Source organism: Diachasma alloeum, unplaced genomic scaffold (assembly GCF_001412515.2).
Source record: "Diachasma alloeum isolate Michigan unplaced genomic scaffold, Dall2.0 Dall_scaffold_00315, whole genome shotgun sequence".
NCBI lineage: Eukaryota > Metazoa > Arthropoda > Insecta > Hymenoptera > Braconidae > Diachasma > Diachasma alloeum.
In genome coordinates, this window is record NW_021680454.1 from 607,769 (window position 1) to 633,317 (window position 25,549).

Sequence of the window (25,549 nt, forward strand, 5' to 3'; positions counted from 1 at the left end):
GAGAAGAGGTAAAATTTTTTTTTTTTTTTTTTATTGAGGTAAAAATGTTCGAGTCGAGTTTGGCTATTGGAGAATTTTAACGAATATCTCGAAATCTAGGGGAGTTAGCGAAATTTTTGTTATTATCTTTTTTGTGGGGCGAATTGAGAGCTATAAAAAAGGTTATTATGAAAATTTTGATGTCGGGCTTAGATTTGGAGATATTTAGCGATAACTCAGCTGAGGGGCGACTTAACACTCAATGCTGTTGAAAAAGAGCGAAAAAAAATTTTTTCCCTAAAAATTATGGTATCTTGAAGTTCTAAATTTTGATAGAGTGCTTTTGCATTCGGACGCACAAATTAATAGAAATTTTCAATGTCGAATTATCGAATTTATATTTTTCTTTACTGAAAATCAAATTTTGTTCATTTTTAGCGTTTCACCGAGAAAAAAATTATTATATAGAGAGGAATTAATGACAAGTCATAAATTTCCAGTGGCAAAATCTCTAAATAATTCCTCAAATTGAAAATTCGGACAAACGGAAAGAATATAAATTAATCATGTGCAACATAAATTCTGTTGAATATATTCTCAACGTACCCCATCCCAAAATGTTGCGGCAATAATTTTCTCTCTTCATTCCATCAATTCGATTAGTTCACATTCATTGGTCCACAGAACTGTTCCCAAAGTTCAATAAATTCTTGCGAACGGAACAACTTTTTATCGCGCAAATCACGATTCCAAATTGAATGTAAGAAAAAAAAGGAAAACACTTTGCGACACTCGCGCAGGCAATTTATCCTGGGGGATAGTAAATTCAATGGGATCGGTGTAATTAAGAGCCATTTCTACACGATTTTGCCCCCCCCCCCTCCCCCTCCTGGCAAACTGCGAAGGGTCGAGGTCTGGCGTAACAGTAAATAGGGGCTCTCGGGACACACTGGGGTGGCGCCCAGGGTTGTGCAGCCTCACGTTCATCCCCCTCTCCTTCGCTGCATGACTGGATGAAACACACATTCACCCGGGGGTTACACAGAGAAGGCTACACTGCTGGAATTTAAATTGGTATTCTAGTTTCACGTGCGTGCTTACGCCCTGGAATTTGTCGATATTTTGACGACGTCACGGTTAAAGCGAACCCTCGAGAATTCACTGAGCGAGTTCCTTCCATTTTTCAGTTTTTTTTTGGCTACAGCTGCAGAACAATTTTACACGCTTTAAAAGTTCGGGCTTATCCCCATGGAGTTTTTGGATGTTTTGTGCTCGGGTGTGGGGAAGTGGAATTTTATGTTTTTCGGGTGAAAAATCCCTGTGCACTTTGGGAAGAGCTTTTGTTCAATGGATAAAGTATTTTATTGATTATTCAGGCGTTTTCTTCGGAAATTTTTTTTAGAATTTCAAAACGAATGAATTTTTTTATTATATCTGATGATTTCAGATGGAGAACATTCAACAGAAAAATTCTATTCGATTTCTATTAAATCGTCTAACGGTTTGATTTCCGTTTTTTCCTGTAAAAAATCCTCTGGATAATTTTTCCCCTGAAAAATTATTCCCAAGAAAAGTTTTCATGTCTCTGAGAAAGAAAAACATGTGAAATTTACCTAGAAATTTTTTTCTAGGGAGAAATTGATGGGGAAAGAATTTACGGGAATTTTTCAACGGGAAAAAACTGGAAGAAATGCTAGACGGGAAAAATTTCTGGAAATTCTACGAGCGAAAATTGTAAAATAGAGCATTCAAGACATTTTTCAATATTCCATTCGACTCTATACCCGTCATGATAAAAATAATAAGCCGCAGCTCAAGCGGTAATCGTACATTTTCCTCTCAATATGCCATGATGGATGACGCAGTATTAGCGTTAATCCGGGGTTACACACTCCTCTTCATACAAATCTTAAGCCTCTAATTTATCACCAACTCCGAGTTGTGTCTGCGACAGGTTACCCAGAAGCCTCACATACTTTTCTGGGTATCCACCCCAGCGTCCCTTCCCCCAGACTGCGTTGCTGCTCCCCTCCGCAAAATGCTCCAAATTAGTCGAATAGAGCAATTCAACATGTTTTAATGTATACTGTGGGGAATTCTTGCGACATGTTCAAAAATAATTTTGTGCGTCGATGAAAACCGGGTTATGTGGCATTTTTGGGAGGAATATTCACCTTTCGCCTTTTATTTTCAAAATATATCAATTATTAATCAATTATTTTAGCTACTCAAGAAGAAAATTTACTGTTTTCTTCGATTTTTTCCTAAAAATTCAAATTTTCAGTTTGAAATTTCAGTAGAGATTTAACGATTCCTTAACGTATCTGAATTTTCAATCGAAACATGAATTTTCCGTATCAAATTACGTACAATTTTCAATTAATCCCAAATAAAAAAATAAATTTATTCGATTTTTAATGATTTCTATTATTTTTTTGGAATAATTGAACTGAAATTTAGTTTCCACTGATTTTTCCATCAAATTGTGACTTTTCAATTCCTCAATTCCTCGAAATTCCAGTAAAACTGTTTCCAATAAAAATTTAAGAAAAATGTACCGTAAATTTCAACCAAAAAAATGTTAAATTATAAAAAAAATCCGTTTTAATTCAATTTCTACCTTCACTCAGTAAATTTACAAGTCTCCCTTCGCAAAACTTTCGACCCAAACGTTCCGACAGTGACTCCATTCCCTCGTCCCGTACATTTTAATCCCTCCCCCATTCACCCAGATATTGACACGCAACATTAAAACTGAAACTCCGATTTGTAACGCGTATTCCATGCATTTGAGAGCCTCTGCAAACAATCTAGTGGTTCAGCGACGCGTGTGACGCGCAAAATGCGGGCTCTCCGGATCATCGACCCTCGAGCCCCTGGCTGCCCGTCCAACGGGTGTGCCCCACCAGAGATCAGTGGAAGATGTGAAGGAGGAACGAGGGGAGGCACATCTTGAAGTAGCAACCCCTCATGTTGGACCGGACGCGTGCCTCGAGTCACCGATCATGATAATTGCGGATATAACGCCGCGACAAACAGTGGTACACCGATCTTTTCGGGATTTTATTGTACTTTGGGGTGAAATAAGAGCTTTTGGAATGCCATCCATCCGATGGGAATTAAAGTCTACACCCAGAAAAATTATTTATTTGATTCAAATAAAGTTTATTTTGAAGTTAAATAAACAAATTTATTCAAAATTTTGTTTATATTAAATAAATGTTTTTTTACTATTAGTAAATCTTTATTTGATCAAAATAAATTATTTATTTGATTTTAAAAAATCATTTATTTGGAATAAATAAATTTTTTCCCATTTTTCTTATCCTTTTGAATAGAATTTCTTGTTTTTTTACGAATTAACGTGAGAGTTCATTTTCATCTTCACTTCAAGCCCTAATTTTGTTAATCTGTTCTTGAATTCATCTCTTCAGATAAGTTGAATCGATCGGGAAGGATTGAAGGACTCAATTTTTTTCTACAAATCGTCTTAATTCATTGATTTTTATCCTAAATTCACCTCTTAAGTTGAATAAAACGAGTCACGAGGCCTTAAAAAATCTGATTCACTTCTATAAATCATTATCTAACCAAATTAATAGGACTTCCTCTTCATCTTCATCAAAAATCGCCAATACCCACATCTCCACAACTCTCATTCGCAACCAAATATAAAGACCATCATCGCTGGGGCGAATCAAGTGATCAAAAATCACGCGGTTCGCTGCACAGACGTCTCCTGCACTCGGCAAATCCCACATTCGTCGCAATATATCGCAAGGGGAACGAGAGAGCAGAATCCCGATCCCCCTTTAACAAGCGAACCCAAGCGTCATGCGTCAATCAGACTGGTAACTCCTGAAGATTAAAACGCTTTGTCGAACTAATACGTTCGCCTCAAACTCCTCTACTTTCTCGTTCAGAGTCTCCTCAGTCCCCTGGAAAGCTACAAAACAACGACTGACAGATATTTCAACTGCCCTAACGGAAATGACTTCAATCTCCTGAAGGATTCGGAATCTATTTGAAGAATTTCTGCCCGAAAGATCGAGACACCAAATAACGGAAAATAACAATTCTATTGTTCGACACAGATGCACTGAAAGAAGAACGAACAAGTCTTCAAACAAATCTTTCTTTGGCCAAAAAAATTGGACATCAACAAATTTTTTGTCCATAAGTTACGAAAGTTACTGTCATATCTTCATTATTACTTCATTGAAGGCTTAATTTATTGTTTGTCATCACTGGACGAGCCTTTCTTAGGAGCAAAGTACCCATAGGAGTATGGAATAACCAAGAAATTATGCTAGAAATTACATTCCTTTATAGGAAACTAGTAAACGTAGGACGGTCGTTAAAGGGTCAGCACCAGATTGAATTTTTCTATTTGAGAAAATATTTTTTGTCTCAATGTACACAAGCTGATGCTGGTATTGCAGGCGACCTACCCTTCTCCCGTTCGAAGAGGGGTGGTAGCCATCAAACAGAAGCATTAGGCTTGATCCGAGTGCGATGTTCATCCGAGCGGATGACAACATACTCCGGGAGCGGGCTTAAAGCTCTTTTCGTTTTCATCCATGTACCTTCAACCTTTCTCACCCTGTTCTCCCGTCCCTCGTCATATTTCCCTTTAATTCTCACACTCGTGCTCTTTAGTATCGTCTGATGGAGCAAGCGACTCCGGCGGCATGTGAAGACTATTCCTTTCCTCATTTTCTGCCATCTCAATTTGGTCATAAATCCGCAGAACATCGAAGGCAGCACGCAATATAGAATATGTTATTATAAGATCATTCATACCGGGCTGAACAAAGCATTGACGTCAATGCTCTTCTGATCATGAACAGCGATTAAGTAAAACGGGATCATCAGGTGATCTTATCTTGTCAACTGCACGTGCGCAAATATTATTGCAAGAAAAAATAAATTTCAAGAAAGTCTTAGGGGCTCATATATAAAGGCACTCGCCTCCGTCGCTCATCACCCGCTTTGAACTCAATCGACTTTGTTGAAAGAAGTCCAAGAAAAATACGGTTTACATCATGAAGTTCCTCGCTGTGTTCATGGTAATTGCTATGGCGATGGTGGCTGTCAGCGGACAGTGTAGGGACAGGCGACAACCGGTTAGTTACTTTTATTACTAAAAATGTGTGATGTGATTATACTACACAAGACTGAAAATGCAGCTTTCATTCTTCAGAAAGTTTGAAAATTGAAGAAAGATCAAGAATTTCAGTGGATTTCAATTTCCATTTCATCAAGACTAGACAGCACAAGGACAATTACTAGATCAATTTGATCATAGAACATATATCACAATGATTCCAATTATTGTCTTAGAAGAAAGAATACTCAGAATGATCATAAAAATGACTGCTGATCAGAAAGTAATCAAAATTGGCTGATCCAGCTTGAATTTGGATTTTCTGTCAATTTGATCAGTTTCAATCAGAATCATCTTATCATTAAAGTTGTTGACCAAGGCTATTCCAACAGTCACAAATTAAATCAAATTCCAAAGTTGATAGAGAAAATCTGAAAACTCTCTCAATCGCGAAAGCGAATTGAACTGCATCTTCTACATGTCTTCCTTCCTGAATTTTAACTTCCTAATTTTTGCATGGATTCTGATTAATCTGCTGCATATCTACAGTCAATATGATATCACTTATCAGTGTGTTGAATCCAAACGACTTACAACAATGAACTTCAAATATTTGATTAAATTTTATCCTTTCAGTGTCAAACCGATAACGATTGTTGCAACTTCGCTTGTCGCGGGCGTAGTAAGATCTGCGCATGTACGTAGAATAATCTTCCATTAATCGCTATTGCGCAAACAATCTCACTAATTAATCACCCGATTTTCAGAATGAGGAACCGAACCGGATTGATATTGCGTCACCCTTCAATGAAAATCGTCTTCTGGGCCATCTCGATTTATATGAAATACCTACGAATATCAGTTCTAAAATATGAAATAACACATAACTCTTCTGTATGGATTCCCAATAAATGCACGCGATGAAATGTATATGATTAAGTAATTAATCCCCTCATTTACTGCTATTTTTTCATGAAAATGTCTTAATTACATCAGAATGTCCTCTTTCCTAAATCACGTCTCGAGGTTTCACATTAATAATACTCGTAACATCGCTGTCATGGGACGAGTAATTACTCTGAGTATTCCGGAGGTGCTCGTTCTGATGAATTGTGATGATGCTGCACTACTCCATGGAGTAACATATCTTGAAATCTGTCTCACTGTTTTGGCGGAGCAGATTCAGCGAGAATTATCCAGACAGTTGTACAGATTTTTTGGGATTTTTTGTTTAAGGCCACCCTCACTTTTTCAACCAACTGTCCTGTGGTCTGGATCTGGTCTCAATGGCCGGGGAGTGGCTGACCGCCACCGCAAATACCAATATGTTCACCTACGAGATTGCACCTGTTTTTATTCTCATGGAGCACGTGGTACTGGAGAAGATGAGGGAATTGATTGGGTGGAATACTGGGGACTCGATCCTGGCACCTGGTGGGTCAATCAGCAATCTCTATGCTTTTCTGGCTGCCAGGCACAAAATGTTTCCTCATTATAAGGAAAAGGGACTCTCCGCTGTCGGAGGACAACTTGTCATGTTCACTTCTGATCAGGTAATAGACTTGCATTCAGAATTCATATGATGGTCTATGCAGAATTAGATTCTTCCATTAGGATTAGGAGCTTTGGAGCGTAAATCAAGGATTAAAAACTTCCAGATTCTCTATAGGCTTTTCTTTACTTAGCATTGAGTAATTTAGAGAAATCCTAATCTTACTTTCATAGATTAGGGTTCGGGAATTTCCTTATTCTATGGCTAGAATCAGGAATTGTCTAATTACATGATGAGAACTGTAAATCTTCCAGTTCTCTAATGAGAATTAGAAATTGTCTTATTCTTTATTCCAGAATTATCAATGTTCTGAACTTCTTAATAGAATTACAAAATTTCCTGATTCCTTAGGACTCATAAATGCCTATCCTACAGTCAGAATCACAAATCCTCTGATTCCCTAGTCATCTTAGGATTAGAATTCACACTTCCCTTTCAACTTTAAACAACTACTAAATTATCCTCATATTCTTACCCTTAAGTGTCACTACTCCGTAAAATCTTGCGCATCCGTCTGCGGTCTCGGCACCGACAACTGTGTGATGGTCCCCAGCGATGAGCACGGCAGGCTCATTCCCTCAAAGCTTGAGCAGCTCATCCTGGAGCGCAAAGCAATGGGACACATTCCATTCTTCGTCAACGCAACTGCTGGAACAACCGTTATTGGTGCATTCGATCCGATCTCCCAAATCGCCGACATCTGCGAAAAGTACAATCTTTGGCTGCACATTGACGTGAGTAACAAAACATCCTGGCTATTAGCATAGTTAACGCTGTTGGTTTCGAATGAATCGGCGAATTGGGGAAATGAGACTCAATTATTCAAATCCAATGTGGAAAGCTGTTGAACGGATTTTCAGGTGCAAATGCCAAGTGTCTAAGAGTATTATCCTAAATAATAAATGTGAGAAGGTTGGAGTGGTGTCACTAGCTGCTGGCGTGGGCCAAATTGTTGGGGAATAGTGAAACGCCAGATTAAAGTGCTTTTCGCTATTCTGGGGAAGTGGACTTTACGCTTTGGTTTTTCAATTAGATTAATCTACATGACGGTCTTCTCCGATTAATGCAGCTGTAGTAATCATCCAATTGAACAGCATCCTCTTCCGGATTTTATTATAACTAGCTAGACAATAGTCTTTAATTATGAAGACTTTAATTATGAATTTCTCCACACAATATCTGCAATCATAAAACATTACGATTGATCCTGTGATTTTTACGATATCATTAGGCGGCGTGGGGTGGTGGGCTCCTTCTCTCGAAGAAGTACAGGCATCCAAGACTGACTGGCATCGAACGGTGAGTGCATTTTTTGAAATTTTAGCATCGAAGGGGAACGCAAATCTGCACCTTCTGTGGCACCAATCTCCCCAAATTTATTGCAAGCCATTGAACAATTTATACACAAGCTGGGCAATATAAATGATACATCGACGAGTGCAGAGACGGTGTAGTCATGCTAGCGAATGGTTTTTCAAGCAGACTCCTATGGGAACGCAGTGTGCGCTGTTCGGGGCGACTTAATCCCGGACTTTTATAGTTTATTGGGGCTTAGTTTGATGGAGTCCTTTTAGAAAAACACTCAGGGCTCGCTCAGGTCCCTCGCTCATAAGCTCAACGTAATAACAAAATCAATACGTATTGGTTATTTGCACACTCAATGCGGAAGATGACTTTACATGTGAATGGGAATTTCGCCGGAGGGAAATGGGTTTCACATGAAGGGCAATTTTTTTTTTTGAAGAGAGTGATTTTGCGGAGGGAAAATCGGCGGAGGGTTGGAGGGTGATTGAAGGATGATGAAGTACTGTCGTAATCCGTGATGTTTATGGGACTGAAAGGAGTGACTCTTGTCTCTGACACATGCCAACTTTCGCATCCATAGCGACACTATCCGGCGACCCTCGGGCACTAGCGTTGGACCACACGCTGTGGGGTCAGAATACGGGGATGGGGATGAGCATCGTCTGCTACCGATGGGGCTGGCGAGATTAATCCACGATTTGCATCCACGCGCATCTGTTCATCCCCTTTCAGTCTTCCTTTTACAATACTTGGGATGTTTTTTTTTGTAATTTCGGGGTGGAGATGTAGGGAAAGTGCGATGAGGTGTAGAACTAATTTTTTTTCAGTGAAAAAAGATTTTTTTTTCAGTTTTAATTGGGTGGATTTGCCATTTTTGTAGCACGGTGGATTGAAAAGGTTGGTCTTTCTTAGGATTAGCGTTCTTTAGGATTAGGATTGGGAGATTTTTCATGTACGAGTCGATAGCCGCAATTTCCTCTTTTCTCAATGATGAGAATTTTCTAATTTTCGAACTGTGTTGGGCCTTCCTAGACTCTTAATTAGGATTAGGATTTTAGTTTCTCCTAAAATTCTAATTAGGATTTTAGGAGAAACCCAGATACTTAGGATTATCATTTCCCACAAATTTGTTTTCCTTTTCTCTATTCTTTTGGTGAGGATTAGAAATATCCTGAATTTCTAATACGAATTAAGAATTCTTTAACTTTCTGATAAGGATTAGGAATTCTCAGAATTTCTGAACAAAATTAGAAATGCCCCAAAAAATTGAGAAATAATTCTCCGACTTCTTAAATAGGATTAGGAATTCTTCAATTTCCTAGATAAACTAGGATTAGGAATTCCTTCATTTTATTTTGAACAAATTCTCATTTTTATCAGATCTTGATCAGGATTAGGAGTTTATCACTCAGGAGTTCTCTCACTTTTAAAATGAGGATCAAAAATGTCCTAATCATTGAATTGAGAACCAGAATTCCTCCGCTCAACGCAATTCCCGAATTCCAATTTCTTTTTCTCAAATTTAATCCTAAATTCAACCCCAGAAAAATCTCCTAAAAATCTGTCTGGAATTCCCCCTCAAAATATGCCTCAGGATTGATCTGCCCGCTCTACCCCACAAAATGAAAATTTTTTTTCACACCACACTAATTGTTAAAACCCACTTTTCGCCTGGAGTATAGTTTTGATTAAAAAATCCCTCGGTATTCACCGAAAAAAAAATCAAGTGTACATGTGAAAGTGAGAGAAGCGTCTAGTGTAGTTATCCGACGGGGAAAACGCAACAGCTGGATTCGTTCCCCGGAGCGCATTTACGGAGGAACAGGACTCTCCTCTTATTGACGTCGGCAACGTCGTCCGTCCGCTCGGCGAGGCTGAAATAAAGCCTCCAACTCCCCCCCTCAATTCCATGGGTGCCCGACAATGCCGGATTAAACTCACTGGTACAAAGGACGCCAGCGTCTGCTATATTCCGGGCTCTTTCTCCTTCCTCCTCGCCTTTTTTCACCATTTTTTGACTCTCTTTGTCTGTCTCCCGTCCTTCTTCAACGCGTTGTGATAAAGTCGAGAATGATTACTGGTAAGAGCCGAGTAAAGGCTGGAGAAAAGAAAACTCCCGGGTAAAGTTCAAGGTCTATTCTATTCCTTCATTCGCATTTATTCCTCTTTATCTCTTTTTTAGTCCTTTTCATACTTCGGGTTGTCTTTTAGCTTTAGGTTGGATTGTTGGGGGCAAAGTGGTACCCACATTGTTTTGGTGCTCCTTTGGGCTTAAGTTATGGGCTTATTATCGGGGCTGAGATCAGCGATTTGACTTCGGCAATTTCGCATCATTGTTGAAAACATTTTTAACAATAATGACTAAATTTTCCGGAAAAAGATATTGAATTTGATTTAAGGGGAGAAGGTGAATGGAATGTCAAACTTCTAAGTAGAATCTAATTTTTTCAGCGACAGGAAGATAAAAATTCCACAATTTACATGAATTTTCAAAGAATTTCCTTAAAATTCTTGGAATTCCAGGAATTTTTCAACGAATTCCATGTAAATTCAGAGTAATCTTGAATTCAAGGAGAATTTTTTCTGAATTCCGGTGTTTTTCATTAATTTTATGATCAATTTAATATTAATCAATGAAAATTTATGAAATTTTGTCATTGAAAATTCAGAATTTCATGAAATTTTAGGGACAATATTACTTGTTAGAATTTTTCAAGACTTTTACCGTAAATTTCACTGAAAAATTTCTAACAGGATTCACTGTCCGGAAAAAATTGAAATTTCATGGATCGTTGACTAGCCATTTTTGGTAAAATGAAGTTTAATGCGTTTTAAGGGGGAAAAAATCATGAAATTTCAAATTTTTGAACAGCAATGAGACGAGATTTACTCGACCTATTCGAATTTTCGATGAAGTCATGACTGTTCAGTGCCAAATTACGATTGATTGAAAATTAAAAAATCTATTTACCAGAAAATTCCTTGAACTTTCAGTGGAACTAAAATGTAGGTTCGCATTGTCTTGAAATCACGTCAGTCTTGAATGAAAATGGCCCTCTCTAAAGTGAATTTGGAGGTTCTTGCCGGTAATCTGGCACTATCGACTTTGAGTGCCCCCTCGGGGTAATTAGCATCCAGTTGTGGGGGGTAATATATATGGTTCTCGCGGGGAGGCTTTTGGGGTTGACACCTATAGCCAAATTGGAGTGGGTTGTAATGGGGTCGAGGACGACTGCACGCGCCACACCCAGATGCGAATCCCATTAATCACCACCCACTAGTTCGCCCACCAAATTCAAATCCACGCGCTTTCATAGTCGCGAGGAAAAAAAAAAGAATAATTGGCACCACAGGCGTGATCGTGCGAAAATACTGAGCTAAAACGCTGGAGAATTATGCAAACGCATATTCCATAACAATTGCCAAAATTTCAGAACAAAACAACCCATTTTGCCCCATTATTCCTCATAATGCAGATGAATAATTTTTTTTCATTGAAATTGATTTTTCTAATGTCTGGAAACTGTTGGGGCAGGACGGGTATTTTTTTTAAATTGGACATGGAATTTTTTGTCAACTGTTGTGAAATTTTCCAATTAAAAAAATCTCGCGTAATTTCCAAGTTTTGATTTTTTTTCTTTATTATTAATTTTTTTTAATTATCTAAAAAAATATATATGAACAAAAACCGCTGGAAAATTATTCAACCATAATTAATGAAAATTCCCACAAAATTTCAAAACAAAACAACCCGTTTTACCCCATTATTCTTCAAAATGCAGATGAAAAACTTTTTTTTTCATTGAAATTAATTTTTTTAATGTCAAAAAATTGTTGGGATAGGACGGGTAATTTTTTTTCAATGCGACCTGTCACTTTCTTGTCAACTTTCCGAAACTTTTCAACTTAAAAAATTCCTCGCAGTTTCGAAATTAAAAATTGAGAAATTTTTAACGCGATAAAAAGTGAAAATCATCTCACCCAGTAATTTTATTAGACAAATTGATGGAGTTTAGGTAGTACTGAGAGAGACATTTACGACAGGGATATCACACTTGGATGAACAATGGGTTGGCTATCGAGAGTGTAACTAATGGAGTGAGATCTGCGTGGGACATGGAAACTCTTATGCCCTCATCTCGCTAGTCTCATGGGGAAGTAGCGTTTGCGGGGGAAGGGACTCTTGAGGTCTCCGAGAGCCCTTCAGCATCATCCACAGTGCATCGTGAAAGGGCCAACTGCTCGGCATTCCTGTCACTTGCCATGTATCGATAACATTTGTCATAAACATGTCATTGAGAGAGTAATCAGGAGAAATCCCCCCCTCGGAATATCGCCCTAGTTTCGTGGATTCTCACGGATTTTTCGATTATTATAATGAATAATTCTCAATCCATCCATACAACAACAATAAAAAAATTATTGAAGCATAATTCAGCAGCGAAGTGGTAAAAGAAGACAAGTCAACTTTGACCATTGACCAGTTTTCAATCAATATCTCGGAATCTAAGGGAGATAGCGAAATTTTCATAATTACATTTGTTGTAGCACTGAATCGGCTCTACAAAAAAGGTTATAAGGAAAATTTTTCTATCTCCCTTAGATTCCGAGATATTCATTGAAAACTGGTCAATAGTCAAAACTGAATTATCTCCTTTTACCACTTCGCTACTGAATTCTACAAATTTCATGAAATCCAAAAGCATTTCATTTAAATCTTTCTGAAGAATTCTGGAGCAAAACGGGTGCTTAAATTCTCGAACTAAAAAAAATATTCTTCAATAGAAAAAGAATCCTCGATTGAACGAAAAAAAATATATATTCTCAATTAAAAAATTGTTCGGGAGTAGTTTGATAAGTCATTCATCTCGTCCTACAAGAGTAACACAAATTTTCGCCCGTACTATTACCGTTGGATTAAAAGGGTTGAACATCTAACCACGAGGGTGTTTTCGAACAGCCACCCAGGGTTAAATCCATCGCCGCAGCTATGTATTAACAGCCCCCCTTGGTCTCAAATTGATGGAGCTAGTATTACCCAGCACTTGGGGCCCATTTCCCTTTTCCCCGGTGCAATCCCATGGGGCTGATTTGAACAACCAGCTGAGACACCTCATGTCGACCTAAATCACCTCAGATTGACGCTCTATTAACTTCATCTCTTCATGTTTTTTTCAACACTTCTATATTTTTTTTAAATGAAATTTGTTTCAATTCAATTAATATCTTTTTAACACTCAAAAAAATAATGCTTCATTTTAATATTTCAAAGGTGCGAAGATAAGATTTTCAAAAAATTTAATTAAAACAGGAATTGAAAAGGAAAATCGACCTAAATGAGACTTGAAAATTATAATTTAAGTCTGTTGAAGGTCTCGAATGGGAAATTAGTGCTTCAATTCGAGAATAATTATTTCGCATCGTCCCGGGTTGTACCAAGCACGCTCCAGTGTAATATAAGTGTTAATTATATTTTAAACTTCAGTATAAAATACAAAAAATATTTTTAGAAAATAAAAAATAAATAAAATAAAGTATTAAAATATTAAATATTTTTATACTTCAGTATTTTTCCAATTCAGGTAGATTTTCTCCGTGTAAGTCTCGTAATAAATCTTGTTTTTCAATGTGAATATAACCAAATTGGAAAAATCAATTTCAACGATTACAGCGCTGACTCCGTCACCTGGAACCCGCACAAGCTGATGGGAGCCCTCCTCCAGTGCTCGACAATTCACTTCAAAGAGGAGGTAAGTACGAAAAACTCCTCATCATAACCATGACAGATCTGAAATCGTCTATTCGAGGGCTCGCGTACCCCAAAATGAGCGAATTCTCGATCCGGCGAGGGCGCGCGCGCTCCCGGACACTGGTGGTATTTAATTAAACTAAGAGATAACATATGTTACCCGGAGATAGGGCCTTGGGACGGCTCATGACGGAGGGTTAGGCTCTCCCCCTCTCCGCGCGCCTGTGCACGAGTGTAGTTATTGCTAAACTCCCACCCCTGATCATCAACCCTGCCCTGGAAAAATTCACCCCCAACGGGATATTAAAATTCCGTTCGCCGGCTGTTGCACGACTGAGAATTTTTTTTCCCCTCCCGAGGGTCGGAATGAGAGACAGTTCGACGTTATTGTTTGTCATATATTTCTGCCCTTGACATGACTGTTGTGATTTTCGTCAGCTCCCCGAGTCCGTCGAGGAGGGAACGACGATGAATTCACAATTCGCTCACCGATTACGAAACTGTCGCGAAATTTTTCCGGAGCGTTCCGTAATTTTTCACAGGAGATTCAGATAAAATTTTTCCGTAATTTTTATCTGAATCTCCTGCGAAAAATTACGGAACGCTCCGGAAAAATTTCGTGACAGTTCCGTAAAATTTCCTACAGCCACATTTCGCTTCGGAATTACGAAAGAGATACGCAATTTCCATTGAATATTTCTCTCCGTGCTCGGGTTGAGCTCCTCCGCAATCATTTGTAGATGTTTTCCAGCGCAATTGCGGAAACTCAGTGTCAGGTGGTCGCCATTTTCGGGAGGACGATGTATAACCGGGTTTGTGTATCTGATTCGCGAGATTTGCGCATGTGTGGACATCCGCCGGTATCGACCGGAACTGGAGCGGGCACTTCCGCGAGGTGCGCAAGCGGTACCTCTTTTATCCCTTTTGTGTGGAGCGGGAGATATATGACTTTACTGGCCCTTTTTGCGCTGATATGACCGTGGCCCCGTGTTAAATTCGAAGGATAACGGCGCGACCTCGACTTATTCGGGTGGCTTTAAGGCATTAAATTTCTTTCTATCAAGCTGGCTAATTTTCTCCCTCGGTCCGAATGGAACGAATGCAATGGAAAACTCTGGCATTATCATGTCACGTTTACCCACCAATAATCCACGAATTAAAAAAATGTGGGATGAACTCACAGTAAAGTCTTCCCAAAAACTCAGGGCCTCCTGATCAGCTGCAATCAGATGTCCGCCGAGTACCTCTTCATGACCGACAAGCTCTACGACGTCAAGTACGACACAGGCGACAAAGTAATTCAGTGCGGCCGTCACAACGATATCTTCAAACTGTGGCTGCAATGGCGTGCCAAGGTACCTTAATCAGCGGGTGATGGAGCCGCAAATTGTTAACGCGGACTATCAACTTTCAGGGCTCGGACGGATTCGAGAAGCACATGGACCGCCTCATGGAGCTCAGCGAATACATGGTGAAGCGCATCAAGCAGATGCCGGATAAATTTTATCTCATCCTGGAGCCCGAGATGGTTAATGTCTGCTTCTGGTATCTGCCGACGCGAGTCAGGAATATGCCGCATAATGCTCAGAGGGAAAAAATTCTCGGCGAGGTGTGTGGAACGATAGTAACACTGGTGTCATCATAGTAGACAATTATTGATTTTTTATCCTTTTGCAGAGCTTCAATGGAAACCCCCTTTGACCATAAATTATCCAACATTTTGAAATTATTTTGTTATTCAAACTCTGAAGATCTGAATTCTGCACTTTGAACTGTTTAATTAATATTTGATAAATAAACAAATTTATTTTTCAAATTTTTTAAATGATTTTATTATTTAAAGTTTGAAGATCTGAAGTTTAGTCTTCATTTTAAACTGTTTAATTAACAGTTTAACATTTAATAAATTAAACCGTTTCCTTTTACAAAATTTCGAATGATTTTATTAATTCAACTCAGATCTCGCGTTTATTCTTCACGTCGAACTGTTAGTTGACCTTTAATAAATAAATAAATCACCTTTTCGACGAAAATCCCTCAAATAATGACAACCCTTCATCACAAGTTGAGACCGAACAACCGAATTTACAAACAAAATTGAAAAATCCTTCACTATTTGCATCTAAAAAAAAGATTATCATAAAAACTGATGTAACGACTACTGAACCCCCGAAATGATCTTCCTTCCCCCAGATCTGCCCAATACTAAAAGGCCGAATGATGGAATCGGGAACCCTGATGGTGGGCTACCAGCCCGACGACCGGCGGCCAAACTTCTTCAGAAACATCATATCAAGTGCCGCGGTAACAGAGGCCGACGTTGACTTTCTCCTCGCCGAGATGGATCGGCTCGGCCACGACCTGTAAATCTGCCCCGACAAACCGTGTACAAAGCTTAACCGAGGACGACAACCATGAATATTGAAGTAAGACATATTTTCCGTGAAGCATTCAGATGCATTACTTGCTCACACATCAATTATCCAAGCAAAATGTTGCCACAGCAATGGTCGATTCGTCTGAAGCCCCTTCACGAACAATTTAGAGATAGAAGTAATTCATAAAATTAAGTGTTGAAGCCACTGTTGAGAAAAATCAGGAAAAGTACATAGACTTAAGGTAAATAATTTAATAGAGTACACAGCAGTGAGAGATGCTCTTCAGTGAGAATGAAACTACAGTTCTCTCGATGATCAGGGACGCAGGTGGTTCTGGTTCAGGATTAAACCAGTCCATAATCGCTGAGTAGCGTATTAAATCGGTGAATTAATTTTTATGAGCACTGCAGGGGCCATTGTCATTGAACCAGAATGTAATTGCGCGAAGCGAGCTGGCTCGTTCGTGAATGAAATATTTTGCGAATTGAATGAGAATAATTGGCACTTTGAGAGTCTAACATCCAGGCGTTGTGCGAGCTACAACGAATTCAATCGATTGTTTGAGAAAGTCCGTTCAGAGAAATTATCCGTTGTCTCAAATCAATCATGAATAATCTATTTCGAAGGAATCCCTGTCTACTGAATAATAATTCGTTGATTTTACCGTTAAGTTGAACTGATTCGTGGCATAAAATAGGAGAATACTGCACTGAGAGAAACACGACAGAGTTCTCAAACAAGTCCTACTTGTGCCGAGAAAATAGTTTTTTGAAAATTATCATAAGAGGATTTTCTTGTGCCAAACATGCAGAGAGTGCGCCGGAATGAAAAATTTTTATCGACTCCCTCGTTAGTCGATACTCCCATACATAATTTTGCTCCCGAAAAATCTTTGTTTTATGCGGAACAAGGGATAGCAGTTTTTCGTTTCGGTTGTCTAATAATCACAGACAAGAAATGAACCCTTAAATGAAACAATAATAATGATATGATGGCAATCTTGTAACTTGGGAATAAAATATTTGTTGATAAATTTTCCTCTGTATGAGGTATTTTCATCCTGAAAAGGCACCGTCTGGTGTAAATTATCCGCCTCTTGAGCCGAATATTTCGTTACTGTCGGAAGCAGAACAATTATTCATGTCTGAGACTTTCAAATTCGAACCAAACAAATTCTTTTTTGGCAATTTTCAACTAGCGATTTTGTCGGCCAAAAAGACTTGTTTGACAACGTGTTTGTTTTTCTCTCAGTGTGCGGGAGTAACTATTCGTTCGTTGACGAACAATTTTTCTGAATAGATTCGAAAGGAGTCAGGGCTGTCGACGGGGGATTAAACTCGTAAAATTAATCCGGCACTGTGAATAGTTGAAATTTATTGGATTAATTTTTTACATTTGTGTGCAATCTTCAGTCGCCAGAGCTCGGGTTTAACCCGAGAATTAATTGTTTCGTTGTTGATTAGTATAATTCAGGGGGAAAAGTACATCACGTGAATGATTGCGGGAGAGTATATATTAGCGTTGAAGTTTTGAAATACAAAACAGAAACCCATGAAAGTACGTGCTTATTCGAGTATTCAAGACTATTCGGTTTGTCACTAAATATTTGTTGACTATTATATAATTTATGGAAATTCATTGTCTCATGTTTTGCCAAGGGTGTTTCCTTCTACTTTGACGAAAATAAACAGTGAGAAATGATCGTACAACTTCATAGTTCTCAACACACTCGCCAGTAAATGAAAAATCATATAAAACGTAATGATAACGATGAAAAAGTATAGATGTAATACATAAGAGAATATTCTATATTAACTATGATAAAAAACAAATATATGTATTTATGTACATTTATGAGGTTGAATATTTATTTGTCTTTTTGTTTTGAGAATCTACGAGACGTTGTGGCGATCGTTGCATTTAGGCGAAGTTAAGATCATTTGTAGCAGGGCAATAGTAGATTTTCGGCGTCAATTCAACATCTGGTAGATCATTGGTTATCGTGTAAATGTAACAGCTAGTTCTTACTAATGAATCATTTCAATTCGTTCATATTAATTGTCGATACGTGGCTAATTGCGCACGTCAGTCCAGGGAAATGTGTAAACAATGAGGAGATGAGAAATTATATAAATGGTGCACGCGAAATAGAGTTTAATGAGTAGTCGGAATCTTCCCCTCCGGACAAAATGTCTCGAAGGAAATCTCCCTGGAGAGGGGAATCACCAAATTTGATATAAAAAAGGGTTACAAAGGTTTATTTTTAAAATTCAGGTTTCTATGTTTCTTTTTCTTCCTTCATTTTATTTGAGAATGGGGAATGAGTCGAGACACATACAGGATCCTTTCCAACGATATTTTGTGACGTCACAAGATGCGGAACGCTATATAAATATCCCGTCTTCTGTGAAAAGAAAACGGGATGTTTTTCTTTTTTTCATGAAATAATAATAGTTTTTCCCTCCTTGTTTTTTTTTTTTTGAGACGATTGCGTGAACCCACTTGAGTCAAGCGATATTGATTGATGTTTTGCAAATGTTGTGAAGCTGTTTTATTTTTTTTTCCATTTTAACCGTATGATCGATAATATTGTTGTGCTTGTGCGAATAAGTTTTCGAAAGAGATTTTTGGGAGGAGATTTTGTCCGGGAGAAGATTTCTAGAATCAGTTTAATGGACAGAAGTGTATTTTTAGAGAAACACATCCACCTATGATCCGATACCTGAGAAAGTGGGGAGTGAAATATTGATAACAGAGCTGTCCTATCGTTGTTAATGATTATATCTCAATTTAACAATTTTATCTTGGCTAACGGTTCACTCACGTTAGTCGCAATGTTGAAGAATTCTGCCTGACGATGTCGATGAATACAGATTTTAAAGAGATGAGAGGGGATTATTGTAAAAATTGACGACAGGAATATACGGTTTTTTTGAAGAGGCACATATCCAGTTTGATGTTGCTATTTTTACATTCATTAATTTTGGCTTTGTTGAAGGATTATTTTTTTCAGTCGTGTTGATAGTTATATTTTTGAATGGGTATCGTTTAGGTGTTTAGATGCCGAGTATTGAGGCTCGTATCAATTTCATTCTCACTTCATCGTTTTTATTTGAGTGAATATTCACGACATATCAACTCAGTAGTGGAGAGTAAAACAGGATAAGTCGACTTAAGGATTATTCTTCATTAAATATTCCTGAATTTTTTATGCAAAATGTTATGACAGATTGAGAATTAATTTGACGTCTTGGATTCTAATGCAAATCCCATTGTTATTCGTGAAAAATGTTGCTTTTAGAAATTTTAAACGAAACATTTAATTGAATTTTACAGAAAAATCTATTTTGAAAAATAAAATAATAATTTTATAAAAGAAATATTCATTTTGAAATCATGAATTTCAATGGAAATCTCATTTTTCTTCATGAAAAAGGTTTTGTCATAAGAATTTTCTGGCTGTCACAGATGAGAAAATAATTAAAAATCGTTATCTTCTTTAATTCGACAACGAAATGAAATAAATTCATCTTGTTTTATCACTTCACAACTGACCTCTTTATTCACACTGTACATAATCTTCTCCTCTTCTCTACCCCGCGACCTAACTTCAATTTTTCTACAATTAAGAAATCGAAAATCGTGGAGAAGGAAATTGACACGAGTGGAGGTCACAGAGTCAATAATAATTTTACCGATCTACCCAGTGACTCTTAATATTAGATCAATTAAAGTACAGTCAAATTAAAGTATAAGCTTGGTAAGCAGAGCCGCGAATAAGATAAACAACAAAATCTCACGTCTTCCATTCGATAAGAGAGAACAATTGTATCAGTTAATCGCATTAATTAAGTAGAAAACATCGTAATGAGCCCACGTTCAATGTTTAAACCTGTACCCATGATAGAGCGTATGAGAGTGATGGAGAGGCGCAGTGTCCGCGAATTGTCGCATAGAACGAGTGCCGGTCTGTAACCACTTGGAGTGAATACTCCCCCTGTGGGGTACGGCGTCAATGCTTATGTTGTGTCGTAACGTGTATTTATTGACACCCGCTCCATCTCATTGCCCAAAGTATTGCCCAGTGTATATCAGAGTGTCTAATAAACAAATGTTATCTCAAAATACAAATGCGATTGTTTTTTTCCGTAAAATAGATGATTTTTTATTTGTTTTCCCAACATTTCATAATTTGTTGTGATTTAAGTTGAATGAATTTTTAGATTCTCCTGAATTTTCAGGGGAATTCAAAATTATATAAAATAAAATAGTAAAAACAATGAATGAAAAAATAAAATAAAAATGAATTTATTAACGTAATCAAATTTATAATTATATATAATGTATAATATAATTAGAGCATTTTCATTGACGGAATGAGAATGTTTATAAATTTATTAGTAGGCGATAAAAATATTTTAAACTTGCTAACATTTTTTTTTTCGTGCAATAGTTGATTTTTATGTTTATTTTCCCGACATTTGATAATTTGTTGTGATTTAAGTTGAATGAATTTTTTAATTCTCTTGAATTTTCAGGGGAATTCAAAATTATATAAAATAAAATAAAAAAAAGAATGAACAAAATAAAATGAAAATTGAAAAAAAATAAATAAATTAATTCATTGAGGGAATGAAAATCTTCATAAATTTACTAATAGACAATTAAAATATTCTAAACTCGCCAGTCACAAAAAAAAATAATGGTTTATCCTCAATTGTTGTGTCTGAACAACATAGGTTTCAGTCAAAAATATAAACCCGTTTCGATTTAATCAATCCGATATTCTCGAAAAATAGAAAACCCGTTCTTCTTGATCAGTCCGGGATAAACCTGTAAACAGGTGAATAAATTATCTGAAGGCCGGTCGACCTCGACGAGCCCCCGAGTGTTTATCACGATATGAGCCAGTGGCATTCGGAGAGATTCAGTTTTTAACGGCAAGTGGGCGTGTGCGGACGTACGAAATGAAGTCTTTCATTGATTACTCCGACGACACCGAGTTTCCCATCGAGAATTTACCCTATGGGATCTTCTCAACTGCTGACAACGTGAGTAGTTTCATTATTGTAATTTTTGTGTCTGACTTTGGCGAAGATTTTCTACTGTTAGAAGTTCAGAATTCTAGCGAGGTTATCTCCATTATTTTTAATTAATCGAAATTAATTAGGAGAATCTTTTCATGGGGTTATATTATCCTGATAATTTGTAGGACATTCTCACGGGAATTTAACAAGTTGTTGTTGTTGTTCAGGAATTCACGGATGTTGTTCGTGCGACAAATCATTCGATAAATTTAGAATTTCGTCAGGCGCTATCTCGTGGCGATGAGAGGAAGTCAGTTACGTTTGTCTTCCCTCAACTGCCCATTACTACTTGCCAGTAGATCAAGTCACGGCTGTCTTTATCTACTTGAAGCCTCAGACAGAACAATAACAAGACATCAAACAAAACAACAGCAGTAGCTTCACTATTATTATTGTTGGCGAAGTTCAAAATTCATTTGAGGTCATCCCCATTATTTTAATTAATCGAAATTATTTGGGAAAATTTTTTCATGGGGTTATATTATCCGAATAGTTTGTAGGACATTCTCACGGGAATTTAACAAGTTGTTGTTGTTGTTCAGGAATTCACGGATGTTGTTCGTGCGACAAATCATTCGATAAATTTAGAATTTCGTCAGGCGCCATCTCGTGGCGATGAGAGAAAGTCAGTTACGTTTGTCTTCCCTCAACTGCCCATTACTACTTGCCAGTAGATCAAGTCACGGCTGTCTTTATCTACTTGGAGCCGCAGAGAGAACAATAACAAGACATCGAACAAAACAACAGCAATAGCTTCACTATTATTATTATTGTTTTGTTCCCTCGATTGTTATTATTATTATTTATTTATTTATTATTGTTTGTATTATTGATGATCATCCATCAAGTGGAAAATATTGAACAGGTCAGACCGAACAATAAAAATAGTTTTTCTTGTTATTATTGTTTTGGCTGATCTATTAAATATATTCTACTTGCTGGAGAGTCTAAAATTTGATTTGGGTTATCTTCACTCAATCAGTCTGACATTGAGGTGTCGTCTTACTCGATGGGCGATTACTACTTATCAGTAGATAAAGGCACGCTCCACTTTACTTGAATTTCAGCCGCAAAAGCGCATTGGAGTTGCAATTGGGGACCAGATTCTCGATTTATTCGTCATCTCTCACCTCTTCACTGGTCCGTTACTGGTGAACAAGCAGGATGTCTTCCGGCAGGAGAGCCTCAACGATTTTATGGCGCTGGGGAGGCCCTCCTGGGTTGAGGCTAGGCTTAGTATTCAAAATCTGCTGGGGGTGGAGTGTAGGACTCTCCAGGAGGAGCCGCTGCGATCAAAGTTAGTAGCCGAACCGAGAATGAGAAGCAAGAGTGATGAATAATCGAACAGGATTGTTTGATTTTATTCTGACACAACAAAATATAAAAATTTATGAGTTCTTTCAAAATTCAGTTCAAAATTTCGTCTCCAAGTGTCAATCAACGAGAAAATAATGAACATTTCAGTAGCGAAGGGGCAAAGCGGTTACGTCGATTCATCTCCCAGTTCAGTTTTTTACGAATATCTCCGAATCTAAGATAGATAGCAAAATTTTTGTTATCACATTTGTTGTAGCTCTCAATCGGCTCTACAAGAAAGGTTGTGAGAAAAATTTTGCTATCTTTCTTAGATTCCGAGATATTCATCGAAAACTGACCAATAGTCAAAATTGACTTGTACCGTTTTACTACTTCGCTACTGATTTGATTTCAATAATGTTGTTCCAGGGCATTTGTTCCCCAGGAATCAGCTACAATGCACATTCCCGCAAAAATCGGGGACTACACAGATTTTTACTCGTCGATTCATCACGCCACGAATGTCGGTATGATGTTCAGGGGAAAAGAGAATGCCCTGATGCCAAATTGGTGAGAAATCCTGAAGAAATGATGAGCCGCCTCATTTAATATGAATAAAGAATCGAATGCGTTTGATTAATTCGCACAGGAAATATTTGCCGGTCGGTTATCACGGGAGAGCCAGTTCGGTTGTCGTTTCCGGCACTCCGATTCGCCGGCCGCGCGGGCAGACACTTCCGGTGGAGGGTGAGGCGCCGGTTTACGGGCCTTCAAGGCTCATGGATTTCGAGCTTGAGGTTGCATTCTTCGTGGGTGGCCCACCTACCAATCTCGGGGACACGGTTACAGCATCCAAGGCTTATGATCATATTTTTGGAATGGTTTTGATGAACGATTGGAGCGGTACGACATTTTTATTCTGCGCACTGAGAGAAAAAATTTGCTCTGGATTCCACGTGAAATATTTGAGGGAATGGAACTGATTTACTTGAGGAAAATTAATTAATTTGATAGACGAACACTTAAGATCTTTCATAACATTTAAATTTTCAGTTGCATTACGGTTTTTTCTTATTGAAAATGTCGAAAATAAACTATTTTATAGAAAAAAAAATCAATAGAATTTCATGTTTCTACACAATTTTTTCTACTGAGACATTTTCTACAGAAATTCCTTGACATGAATTTTCCAATTTTTTTCCACTTTATTTTCCTTCTCTTTTCACTAAAAAGGAATTTTTTAAAACTTCAAAAATGTTTTTATTTATTTCTTTTCAAGTGTTAAATTACGTCAATATGGAACTGTTGACGTGAATAATTAATTGAATTGCAGCTCGAGACGTTCAGAAATGGGAATACGTTCCCCTGGGCCCATTCGGTTCAAAAAATTTGGGAACAACAATTTCCCCGTGGGTCGTTACAATGGAGGCACTGGAGCCCTTCAAAGTCCCCAACATGGCGCAGGATCCAGCCCCATTCCCCTACCTCCAGCACCCCCAGTCCTGCAACTTCGATATCAAGCTCGAAGTCGACATAAAACGTACGTAATTACTCTTTCCGCACTATTAATCTTCTATTCATAACGCATGAATGATGTTTGTTGTGTTGACGGCTGTGTTCTGACCTCGTAGCTGCGAACGGAGTTGTCACAACGGTCTCTCGCAGCAACTACAAGTTCATGTACTGGACACCTCAGCAACAGTTGGCTCATCACACCGTGACTGGGTGCAATATCAATCCCGGTGATTTGATGGCATCTGGCACGATAAGTGGCGAGGTCAGTTGCATTCATAAAATCCTCGTTTCCCCTCAGATTTAATGGACATTTAAAAATTCTTGACTTAAATTTCCAGTTAATTTCTTAAAAATTCTTATTATGTCATAAATTTACTGAAATTTTAAGAAATTCACGACAACGGAATTTTCATTTCAGTTATGAAAAATTGAAATGAAAATGGATAATTCGGATGAATGTATTTTTTAATTTGTAATTTATTAAAAATTCAGCGCAATTTGATCCTGAATATTCGTTTTTTTTATTGAAAATTGAAGCGAATTTGGAATTTCATTGAGCCTCAGTGAAGTCTGTAATTGTCAGTGATTTATTTATTAATTCCGCAGTCTGCGGACTCTTATGGATCGATGCTGGAACTGTCTTGGAGGGGATCCAAACCGATTTCCATGCAGGATGGCACCACGAGGAAATTTTTGCAAGATAATGATGAAGTTATCATCAGAGGTGAATTTATTATTTATCATCTTATTTTATTGAAAAGAGCAGTTGCATTAAATTTTTTCATTCTTAAGACATTTTACAATGATTTTATTATTTAAACTTTGAGGGTCTGAATTGAAATCCGACGTTGAGCCGTTAAAAAACATTTTAAAATAAAAACTCTTTCGGAATCGTCACACATTTATTAATATTCAGAATTTTACCAGAAATCGATTTCATGTCCAAAAAAATAATGTTTCCGAACGTTTAAACAATTTCAATAATTAATTTACAAACAGCGAATGTTTAGAAAAATAATTCTGTTCAAAACGTAATTTTAATGACATTTTGAATGAATATTCATAACTTTTTCAAATTTTTCTTCAGCAATTTAATTGACAAATTTGATGATTGAAAATGGTTGAATGTAGACTTCGATCTGTGCCAAACTGTCAAAGATGCTTGGATATCCTTTATGAGACCTCATTCATCAAAATTTGCATAATATCTGGGCTAACTAAAGAGATTAAAAAAAAATAATAAAATTTCCAATAATTGCCAATAATTTCCGTCGTGAATGCACTTACATTTTCTGCAAAATATTTCTCACAAAATAAGAAAAATCTCCAATCAATTTTTGCTATTCTCTCTTCACCCAGGATATTGCATCGGCGACGGCTACAAAATTGGTTTCGGCCAGGCGACAGGAGAGCTCCTCCCCGCGCACTCCGACTGATCCTCAAAACATGAATAATGTCAATGTATTTCTATTAATAAAGTCACAAACATATTCTATCGATCAAGTAATTTCCCACTCATTTTCCCCTGCTCAAAACTACAGTTTGGTATCGATCCCCCGGCCTTCGGGCGCGATCAATATG

General features: G+C 37.6%; 2 protein-coding genes and 1 long non-coding RNA gene across 4 annotated transcripts in view; all 3 read left to right on the forward strand.

Annotated features, from left to right (window-relative positions):
• Window positions 1-17,012, forward strand: part of LOC107039986 (glutamate decarboxylase) — a 25,761-nt gene extending 8,749 nt beyond the window's left edge. For both annotated transcript variants that reach the window (XM_015259872.1, XM_015259873.1), the window contains 7 exons: window positions 6,323-6,639; window positions 7,121-7,372; window positions 7,870-7,937; window positions 13,615-13,693; window positions 14,898-15,047; window positions 15,107-15,301; window positions 15,886-17,012. In XM_015259872.1, the coding sequence (XP_015115358.1) occupies window positions 6,323-6,639; window positions 7,121-7,372; window positions 7,870-7,937; window positions 13,615-13,693; window positions 14,898-15,047; window positions 15,107-15,301; window positions 15,886-16,059 (1,235 nt within the window). In that variant the 3' untranslated portion in view covers window positions 16,060-17,012. The remainder of the gene's footprint in view (window positions 1-6,322; window positions 6,640-7,120; window positions 7,373-7,869; window positions 7,938-13,614; window positions 13,694-14,897; window positions 15,048-15,106; window positions 15,302-15,885) is intronic.
• LOC107039988 lies at window positions 4,982-6,016 on the forward strand. Its single transcript, XR_001460992.1, has 3 exons — window positions 4,982-5,105; window positions 5,723-5,783; window positions 5,854-6,016. It is a non-coding gene; the product is annotated as an uncharacterized LOC107039988 (long non-coding RNA).
• Window positions 17,013-20,986: 3,974 nt separating the features above from the next.
• On the forward strand, window positions 20,987-25,467 carry LOC107040074 (fumarylacetoacetase). Its single transcript, XM_015260001.1, has 8 exons — window positions 20,987-21,121; window positions 22,225-22,454; window positions 22,883-23,023; window positions 23,103-23,356; window positions 23,787-23,993; window positions 24,085-24,230; window positions 24,575-24,692; window positions 25,328-25,467. The coding sequence occupies exons 1-8, from the start codon at window positions 21,038-21,040 to the stop codon at window positions 25,402-25,404; spliced, it is 1,257 nt and encodes a 418-aa protein (XP_015115487.1). The 5' UTR covers window positions 20,987-21,037; the 3' UTR covers window positions 25,405-25,467.
• Window positions 25,468-25,549: the final 82 nt, after the last annotated feature.

Coding starts and splice junctions, on each gene's coding strand:
- LOC107040074 (XM_015260001.1), top strand. CDS start 21,038: ATGAAGTCTTTCATTGATTACTCCGACGACACCGAGTTTCCCATCGAG. Junction 24,231..24,574: donor CTGGCACGATAAGTGGCGAG/GTCAGTTGCATT, acceptor TTAATTCCGCAG/TCTGCGGACTCTTATGGATC. Junction 24,693..25,327: donor TGATGAAGTTATCATCAGAG/GTGAATTTATTA, acceptor CTCTTCACCCAG/GATATTGCATCGGCGACGGC.